At 38.9% G+C, this 10,639-nt stretch overlaps 1 protein-coding gene across 1 annotated transcript; it reads left to right on the top strand.

The window, feature by feature from the left end:
* The first annotated feature begins 7,769 nt into the window (after positions 1 to 7,769).
* On the top strand, positions 7,770 to 9,044 carry LOC124256859. Its single transcript, XM_046690832.1, has 2 exons — positions 7,770 to 7,980; positions 8,383 to 9,044. Exons 1-2 carry the CDS (start codon positions 7,898 to 7,900, stop codon positions 9,014 to 9,016), a joined length of 717 nt encoding a protein of 238 aa, XP_046546788.1. The 5' UTR covers positions 7,770 to 7,897; the 3' UTR covers positions 9,017 to 9,044.
* The last annotated feature ends 1,595 nt before the right edge of the window (positions 9,045 to 10,639 follow it).

The following is a 10,639-nucleotide window of genomic DNA, read 5'->3' as shown; positions in this document are numbered from 1 at the left end:
GAAACACAGCGTTAGTCAAGTGCATATATCGGTATAATTTTAACAATGATTAGAAAGACATATTTCCACGCCACACTACTGCGTATGGTGTGTTCACGAAACTTTCTGAGAGTGTGTTCCAACTCAGGATTACAACATCCAAGGTCTCACTAAAGTTATTATAATTTCATAAGTTTTATGGTAGACGTGTCTGGGACATTTTTAATTTGACGCAACAACTAATGTTCAATGCGTCGCTACTTTAACTTGTCAACATGATGCCCCAGCCTTGTTTCAGCTGAACGGTTGACCTGCCTTTTCTTATGTCGAAGTGATAGTGAGCATTATGGGTGAATGTCACAAAGTATGCTTCTGTCGAGATTCAGTAGAGGGCAGATCGAGGAGTGCTAATTACTATGATCATTTTGACTTAAAGTCCAGTGTGTCCTCTTCGCCGAACTGTATTGTTTACAGTGAATGATGTAGATATCCATACAGGGATAGAAATACTTTTTGTTTTAAGTGTGCATTTGGGCACCATGAAAATATTTCAAATGTGCCTTTCAGAAATCGAGTGTGCCCACATGTTTTTAGAATAAACGACAGTAGCAATGATGATGATCTCTTGAAATTTATTGTTAGTACACAACAAATGTAACCTGTTTTCTGTTATCACTGATATGTCTTCTGTCTAAGATGGCCTTCTTATGTTTCATTTGTTCTGCTACCCCAACACTTTCAAAAGCTAAGAAGTTGTGAAAGGTTCACTTATTAAATATGTCTAACATGCTTAATTTCCTTTTCAATAACCAAACTATCAGTACTCCCAACACTCTAAATGGGAAAAAAAACAGATTTCTTTACATCATTAGTCATAATTCCAGTGATTTCCTGGGTGATAAAGTCAATAAATGTTTTCGCTTGTTTGTCATTTGCGCAAGTGTTTTGTTTGGGGGATCAAATGACTAAAGGTGAGTTATGTCTATGAAAAATTAGGCGTGCCATAAGGGCACCGGGAACATATTTACACGTGCCATTGCAATATTTATCGTGCCATGGCACGCTAATATATGGGGTATTTCGAACCCTGTGATAACATATTAATTCACAAATATAGCTTTGAAATATCCTCACATGCATGAACATGCATGTCCCCTGCCATCAGACTGAGATGAGCAAGTCGTGTTTACATCGCTCATGGAAAATGTGAGTTTTGTCGTGATTTGAAAGTGCCAAAACTCTTGAAAATGTACACAGTTGTGTTGTAAGCAACACAAGAATGTGTTGCTAAAGTTGTTTTGTTGAAAAAGTGACTTTGAAAGAAAATGCAGCCTGAAACTGTATTTCTCTATATAATGCTTTAAAGTTTTCCATGATAAACTCTCGGTTTGAGTTAGCGCTTACCACTTGATTGGACCCAACAATGAGCGACGAGGAACACTTGTATAACACCCAGCCCAGCGACTCACAGGACAAAGAGATATACTTGGAGATCAAGCGCAAGTTTGGAAACAAAGACAAAGACTCTTTTCAAACAGGCTTGATTGAAGTATACAGAAATGACCCCACGGAGTTAAACCACATACGAGAAAGTCTATACGACTATGCTAAAGACACTTGCCATGAATTTCCAGCTGGTAAACTCGTATCGAGACGGAAGAAGAGCAATGATAAAGACAGTTTTCTCAACAAATATGCACAAGATGTCTACTATATCTATCATTATTTGGAAGGTGGAATACTGGATCATGTGCTACAGTCGAAGGTACTTAGTTGCGCCAGCGTGAGACACCAAGGAAACCAATCAGTATTTGATGACGATAATGAAGGAAACAACATAGACTAGACAACTGATGACGTCACTACTACACACGGGTGAGAATGACTCAATATCGCTTATTCTCAGCCATGTAATACAGATCAAGCAGTGTGTCTCTCGTGGAAATGAAAATGTTGAAAAGAAGATTCAGGAATTAGAAAAGAAGTTCACAGATGAACTCCTGGCCCTAAAAGAAATAATCTCTGAAAAGGATGCTCTAATAACCAATATAAATATCAAACTGAAGGACTCGGAAGATAGGCGTGCTGAACTTAGAGCTGAACTGAAGCTAATCACTCAAGAAAACAAAAGCTATCGTGACCATATAAAAGAACTTGAAATTGAAATGGTACGCCTAAACTATTCAGTTGATGCAAAACTGAAAACCATTGAAACGAAAATCAACAATATCACCGCAAGATCTAAACATACAAGTGCTACAGAGACCAGAACTACAAGTACTAAGTGTGAAAATCAAGAAAATTCAAAGCAACTTTGAATCTACAGAAACAACGAGAACAGGTTCATGTGTTGTGCCAAGTCCCCCATTTGTGCCCCAGCAAGACAGGACCAAACAACAGGACGTCACATTGCAACATAAAACAGCTGAACCAGTGCGGCAAGCGAGGAACACTACATCTGGTAACAATACCGTCTTAGATCTTACTGATAAGAATTATCAATATGACTTTACGTATACACAGAACAGTAACCAATGCGACCAGTGTGAAATAGAGCCATGGGAAATTGTCAGTTCTGACAAACATAAAGACAAGCTACATAGAGAACGTACGACACAGGGTAAGCCAACTTCCTATCCTATCAAATCACTTGCGAACACTTACAATACTTTAGAAGGAGTTCCAAGGCTGCGGAGTCAAAGGATTGTGCTGTATAACATTAAAGCTGATGATTCATTTGAATGTGTAAAGAACTTAATCTTTGACTATTCACATGAACGCCATGTTCGTATAACGTTTGTGCGACTTTTGAAGAAGAGACAGAACTATAACTACCAGGATACTTATACAGTGCAAGTTAACATTGACTTTGATGATTATGAAGCTGTTGTGTCAGGTAATCCAGAATTCTGGCCAGCGGATATTAGAAGTAAGGACTATGTTCCTAAAAGCAGGATGAGATACTCATATGATCAAGCTGACAACCACAACTTTTAAGGTGACTAGTAGGGTAAATTTAATAAGTAAAGCACCTCATTGAGGAGGTGCTGTCACGTGACCGGAAGTCGGAAGTCGGAAGTTTTAAACCACTATAAAATGACGGTCTTGTGGTCGCACCACCCTCACTCTGATCTGACTTGGCTTATACATCAGTTATATCTGTGCCTTTCAAGTTTCTTCCTATCGTTCCCTACGCAAACGTGGTGCCTCAGGGAGTTTGAACATTTTTCAAGTTGGACAGTTGGACCAATATTCTTTGAGGATAGGTAAGAGTTCTTTTTAAAGTTTATGATTAAATCATTTTTAAATTCATAGATATTAGTCACAGATACCAGTGTTACTTTCCTTGAATGAACATCACTTTCAAGTTAAAAAAACCAAACGTTACATAATACATTTTTACACTATATTTCAGAATATTTCACTTCACATCAACATTGTTTGCTAGACCACATTTATTCCTTTGAGATAATAGAGGAAATGAATCCCTTAGAACGTACTGCACTTCAATCGAACTGGACTTATATTATTCAACATTTGGAAACCTCATATTTTCTCGTTGTTTTGTTTGAAATGGGAATGATAACGTTTGTATGCTACACTGATCAAAGATCTTCATTACAACGTTATGGTAGGATTGAAACCAGTCGAGACTTGATGTGCTTTCCCATCAGACACAGCCATTTCCAGCACATGATAGAAGCCTACAGGAGATCACAACATGATGAGATAGCAGATAGGATCATGCAGTCATTTCAACAGAATAATATATAATAACAAATAAAAGTCAGACATTGTAACTATTGTAACTTCAAACATGTGCATTTTCTGTGTTTATGAAGAACATTTTGTTTGACCTTGAAAGACAAACAATTCTATCTTGTTTCTTTTCAGAAAAAAGTGTTCCACTGACATTGTTTGCTAGACTTTCTGTTAAAAAAAAATAAATAAAAAAATATAAAAAATGTCTAACCCACTAACAAAACCAGTGTATACATGTGAGTTTTGTCAAAAAAGCTATGATTTTAAACGCTCACTGGTTAGACATCAGAGAAACTGCGAACCTTTTTCGCAAAATTATGACTGCGACCTTTGTCAGTCATCATTTACGCGTAGAGATAATTTGCTAAGACACAGGCGAACCCATCGCCAAGACAATACACCAAATGCATCTCCTTGTCAATCCTTCACGTGTCATGCATGTTCAGAAACCTTCCCCACGCTAAAAGCTCTCAACAAACACACAAGACAGTCACATTCAAACCATCAACAAAGTGGTGGAGGGGCAGCTAAACGCAGGAAAGTTAATGGTGATAATCAGCAATCGTGCTCTAGACAAGCATTGAACGGGACTGCGATGGAATTTAATTTTCTGCCACAGGGCCAAGAAGGAAACGATCCTTTCTATTATTTTGTGAAAATTCAGTCTGAAATCGTAGAACATTTGAAAACAGAAATTGAAGCGAAACGATCCATCAAGTGGGCACTTTGTACTCAATTTAAATTCAGCAAAACCAACGCAGATGGTCATACGTCGTATTCTGAGCCCTACTTTAGAACGAAAATGTCACCAGCAACACAAGCTGATGATTTGGATGTGTTGTACACTGAAGCCATGAATACAATAATGCAACTGATGGACAATTACGAAGGCGACAGTTCAAACTTAAATTTCGAAACTGTGTTGAGCGTTAGATAATCCGTGGTCAAATTTCAACCTTTTCGTGGAAGTTCGTATCTCCCCCTCCCCCCTTTCCTTGGAGAAAAAGCGCTCTCTGCTAAACATCAAGAACATGGACGATGACATGTGCTTTGTCTATTGCGTTTTGGCCCACTTGTTTCCCGTTCAACTCCATCTAGTCAGACAACAAGTGAGTCACTATAAGGGTAAAATGCATGAGTTAGATTTGAAAGGGTGTTCATTTCCCATGAGCCTCAATCACATTTCAAAATTTGAAAAAACAAACAATGTAAGTATCAACGTCTATGGTTGTGATGAAGACGAGAATCAACAACAACAAGTCTTTCCTTTACGAGTCAGTTCAGTAAATTCTGACGTACCTACGGATCGTCACATCGACCTCCTTCTGTTAACACAAGAAGTAGAGGAGCAAGGCGAACCCCCACTGTCGCATTATGTTCTGATCACAAGTTTGCCAGGTTTGGTTAGAAAAGCTGGTGAGTGTAACACCAAATTCATTTGTCGAAAATGTTTGTGGACGTTTTCTTCTGAAGACACTTTGGTAAAGCATTTTCCGCACTGTCATCACAAAGCTCAACGAATTAAAATGCCTGAGCCAAACAAAGCATATCGAAAATTTGGATTGGGTCAGTATGGCAAAACGAGTAAAGTGCCCTTTGTGATCTATGCAGATTTCGAGTCCGTCGTGGCTCCTGTAGAACATAATGTGACATCAGGGGGAAGTCGTCATGTGCAAGAGCACCTTCCCTGTGGTTACAGTTATCAAATTGTGTGCAGAGAACTCGACTTGTACACTTTTCCATTGAGAACGTACAGTGGTGAACAGGCGGCTCAACATTTTATGGAACAGGTATTGGGAGATTACGATCACATCATGGACATATTAAACAACCCAGTTCCTATGAAATTGACACAGGAGGAAAAGTCGGCTTTAGATTTGGAGACCCATTGTTATCTTTGCGGAGAAAAAGTGCAGTTCAATGAGAGACACATCGATCATGATCATTTGACAGGTCGAGTCAGGGGTCTGTGTCACAATTATTGCAACGTCAATTATGTGGAATCCACATTTGTAAATGTCATTTGTCACAATGCATCGCGTTATGACAACCATTTGATTCTTCAAGCGGCTGAGTTATTTGCCGATCGCAAATTGACCTGCGTAGGTCAAAATTCTGAAGACTTCATCATGTTTCAAAACTGATCACCTTCGGTTTTTGGATAGTTTCAAATTTTTGAACACCAGCTTGCAACCATTGGCAAACAATTTGAGAAGCAAAGGTCAAGAAGAATTTCTCTATCTGAGGAGAAACTATCCCAAACATGTAGATTTGTTGACTCGGAAATTACCCTATTTCTATGAATACGTGGACAGTTTTGAAAAATTAAACCACATGGAACTTCCGAGTCACGATGACTTTTATTCTTCTCTGTCGGAGGACACGATTTCCGAAGAAGAGTATAGCCTTGCTCGTCATATTTGGGACACTTTCAAAATTACATCGGTGAGAGAATTCATCGAATTGTACGTTGCTGTGGACACTTTGATTTTGACCGATGTGTTCGAAGCATTTCGCAACATGTGTCTAAGCTATTACAAGCTCGATCCATGTCAGTACTTTACTCTCCCGGGGATGGCCATGGACGCGTGTCTCTTGATGACAGGCGTGACCCTTGATCTCATGACTGATCCAGACATGTACAACTTTGTCTCTGATGCAGTGAGAGGAGGAGTGGCTAGTATTAATCATCGTCATGCCCACGCCAACAACAAACGCATGTCCGATTACGATCCAGCCGAGCCTGAATCTCACCTGATGTACTATGATATTAACAATTTGTCCCTCGCTCCCACGGAGGAGCAGCCATGAGTTGTCCTTTACCCCAAGGTGATTTTGAATGGGTAGATGAAACGGAAATAGACGCCATTGACTGGTTGCAACTCGACCCCGATGGTGATGTGGGTTACGTTTTAGAGTGTGATTTAGAATACCTCGTCATCTTCACTCTGTCCATCAATCCTTGCCCCTCGCTCCCACCAAAGAAAGCATTCCCTTTGAAGAATTGTCCCCCTATCAGCGCGATCTGCTCGCAAAATTATATCTGTTGGGGAAGAAGCATGAGAGGAAACCACCCACGGGCACCAAACTGTTTTCCACTCTCAAAGACAAAGAGAATTACATCATTTATTTTGGCACTTTGCAACACTATTTGCGGTTGGGTTTTGAAGCTGCAGAAAGTTCAAAACGTTTTGAAATTTACTCAGTCAAAATGGATGAAACCCTACATCGACTTCAACACCCAAAAGCGCAAAAGAGGCAACAGGCGCTTTTTCGAAAGATTTGTTCAAGTTGCTTTCCAATGCCGTGTATGGAAAACAGTTACAAAATGTCAGAAATTACAAGCACATTGAGTTAATCACCACTGAAGAAAGACTAAGAAAGTTTTCGGCAAAGCCTAATTTCATGAATGTTTTTTCGGAAAATTTGGTTGTGGTAAGCATGGAGAAAGTGTCGGTCACTTTGAACCAACCTGTCACCGTGGGCTTCACCATTTTGGAACATGCTAAGAGACTTCTATACGATTTCCATTACAATGTGATGTTAAAGGAATATGCAAGTGGTCGTGTCAGGGTCTTGATGACAGACACAGACAGTTTGTTTTATCAAATCTGGTCCCCAGTGGGTACTCCTCTCGGCGATCCTCAAGACTTTATGTTAGCTAACCTCCACCTCTTTGATACCTCCAACTATCCCGAAGACCACCCACTTCATTCCATGGAAACACACAAAGTCATTGGTCTGATGAAAGACGAAGTAGGTGGTCAGACTATCAGAGAGTTTGTCGGACTTCGACCCAAAACTATAGTTTCATTTTGACAAAACTTCAGGTGAAAGGGTCGAGAAGAGTACCGCTAAAAGGGGTGCAAGAAACATTCAGAAAAGAAACATCTTCGTCACCACATGTTCAAAGACTGTCTTTTCAAACACAAACAAAACATGGCCACTTATCATCAGATTCCATCCATTCACAACACCCTCTACACGGACAAAGTGACCAAATTGGCTTTAACGATGATAAGCGATACCTGTTGGCAGATGGCATTGAATCTCGACCCTATGGATTTAATCCTATTTAGAACTTTGCAACGCAGTCTTTCTGAAAGAAAGATTTCTAAAATCTCTCACTCATTGGTGCACTAAGTGTCTAGCAAACATGACAATAAGCCCTCCGGTGTTCCTGAACATGTGGGAAAAAACACACTCCAAACCATCTCTGACAAAAACAAAACAAAACACGTATTTCAAAACTTCATTATTATTTTTTAACATTCTAGTTATTAGCTTGTATGATCAAACTCGATCATATATGACAGAAATAACAACTTGTATAAGAGAAACATAAAACTTGCATGACAGAAATGTGTATGACAGAAAGTGAAATGTGTATGACAGTATCTAAAACGTGCATGACAGAAACTGAAATGTGTATGACAGATACTAAAATGTGTTTGACATAAACTGAAATGTGTATGACAGAAACTAAAATGTGTATGACATAAACTGAAATGTATATGACATAAACTAAAATGTGTATGACAGAAACAAAACCTTGTATGAAAAAAATATATTTTGTCATCATAAACAGAACACATGTAAGTAAATAAATACTAATACAGTTTTGCTATTTTTTGTTTCTAGAAACATGATGAGTGGAAATCTTACAAGGCGGTACAGATACAAGGTGACCGGAAGACGTGAAGGACTGATCAGAGAAGGGACAATGTCCAGAAGAAGTCAGCTTGCTGCCTATCTTGCTGGAGCTCGATGCCTTGAGAAGGTTCTTAGAAATCGATTTAGATCATCATTAGCAGCAGTAGCAGAAGACCAGGGTCCCTTTTCTGTCAGTGTTCTGGAAGTTAGTGTTCCTGAACAAAGAGTTTTCAGAAATCATGAACTGCGGCAAAATAGATTGCGATTTGAATCTATTCGGGACGCTCTTTACTTGGATGCACTACAAGTGAAAGTGGATGAACTGTGTAGTAATAACTGTTATGGGTGTGAAATAGATCACCCCTCCCAACGTCATCATCAGTGTCTCATGCTCAGTGGTGAAGAACGTGTCAGTATGTATTTCGATGAAGTATTGTTGACTGTTTCACATGCTACCATCCTTGAGAAAGCAAGAGAACAGAGAACATCCGCTGGACTGGATCTCCATGACATGTACGTTTTGCGTTACGAGAATGAGCTCTACTTGAATGCCTTTTTCTTAACTTCAAGTAGAAAGGAACAAATGGAAGAGAAGTTGAAAGAGAGAATGAAAGAACAATAACATGTGTTCAAGGTGAAATCAAACATGAATTTTCCTGATGATATTTTCATAAATAAAAACAAAAAACATAACATCTGTTTCGTGTTTTTCTTTATCATTTCACTGCCACCCAAAGGACAGCACTGACATCTAGAACAAAATGCTGGGATTCAATAGCCCTTTGCAAACCACTCTTGATCTTTGAACACAGTTGAGGTAAACACCAATACCCCCATACAAACCACTGTGGATAGATGAACAAAAAAAGATATTCACTTCATTACCGACACGGGTGCATGTGAACTGCTATAATAGTGCTCATAGGATTCCATGTTCACAAGTGAAACACAATTCAATTTCATCATTTCTATTTATATGTGAGATTATAAACAGGATGTCACCTACCCAATCAGTTTACTACATTCATTCAAAAATCAACCAATGAATTTAGAACTAATTCCAGACATGATTCATTTCATTTTTAAAATAATACACAAGGACCTACACTTGCTTTCATTCGAGCGACTTATCACCAGGGAGACAAGTTCATGTACAATCTTGTCACCATGTCAACGGAGAAAGCAGAAAGGTTGAGTACTGTTTTATTCCTAAATACTCTCTCCATTCAGTCAACACTATCTTACATGTCTTGAAACATATTTAATTGTGTCGAAGAATATTATTTGCATATAGAGAGCTATAGCCTTCAGCCTTAATATAGGCAGTCTACATAGTTAAAAAGAAAAAAAGGAAATGTCTTATGGTAAGAAATGTCACGACGACTAGAACACAACTGTTCTGGTTTGTTTTTTCTAACAGTAAGTCAGACGACAGGGCGACCTTCTACACTTGGAAGCAAGTGATGAGCGCCTCATTGTGTGAGAAAGAGTCCATCGTTTCACAGTCAAATGATTGGTTCGAGATCGTCGTGCATGTGTTGAGGATGCCAAAGAAAATTTCAGGACGAACACAAAGCTACCCAGCGAGTGATCATAAAAAATCCAGGAAAGGGTCTATGTGTGCAGACAGAAGTAGCCATGGCAAATCAACTAAAACATGCAGAGGGCTTCTGACTTTGTGTTACAGTTTCGAGGTCAGTAAGATCGTGAGAAGATTTTCATTAAGGAACTCTGTTTCGGTTGTATGTTTGATGAAGAACACTTTCACACTTGTCGTGACCTGTCAGAACAGGAGCAAATCGACAAATACTTCAATGCCGCCATGACCAACGATGATCACGTGATTGACAGATGGATGAACTTGTTGACTGATGACTCATCCTTGAGCGCACTCACTGCTTTCAGTTTGATTCCCCTATCAATTGCAAGGATTATCGTGACTCACAGTTTAAAACCATGGAATGGGTTCATGATTTGAAATCGCATGTGCTTAAGATGTTATTTTTGGAAAACAGATTTAAAACAGACAAATGTTGATACAAATGAATCTTCCTGTAAGTAAAAGACTTTCAAAATGATGTATGTCTTATGTGTAGCCAGAGAATGCTTAACAGTCAATAAACTACACACCTATAGTCTTTGCTGTTGTGTTACATTGTGTTATTTATATATATTTACCCATTTCCCATGTTATGTCGCAGTACATCATGAGTTCTCAACAGCAGAACAAGACATCCTTAAAGAA

The sequence above is a fragment of the Haliotis rubra genome, unplaced genomic scaffold (genome assembly GCF_003918875.1).
Source record: "Haliotis rubra isolate DU_JTF1 unplaced genomic scaffold, ASM391887v1 Scf1165, whole genome shotgun sequence".
Lineage (NCBI taxonomy): Eukaryota > Metazoa > Mollusca > Gastropoda > Lepetellida > Haliotidae > Haliotis > Haliotis rubra.
Note: the sequence above shows the minus strand (reverse complement) of the source record. Positions and strands in the feature narration are given on the sequence as shown.

Bases quoted from the DNA above. Each gene is read 5' to 3' on its own strand.
- LOC124256859 (XM_046690832.1), top strand. From the start codon at position 7,898: ATGACAATAAGCCCTCCGGTGTTCCTGAACATGTGGGAAAAAACACAC. The intron at 7,981-8,382 runs GTATTTCAAAAC...TTTTGTTTCTAG, and splicing joins ACAAAAACAAAACAAAACAC to AAACATGATGAGTGGAAATC.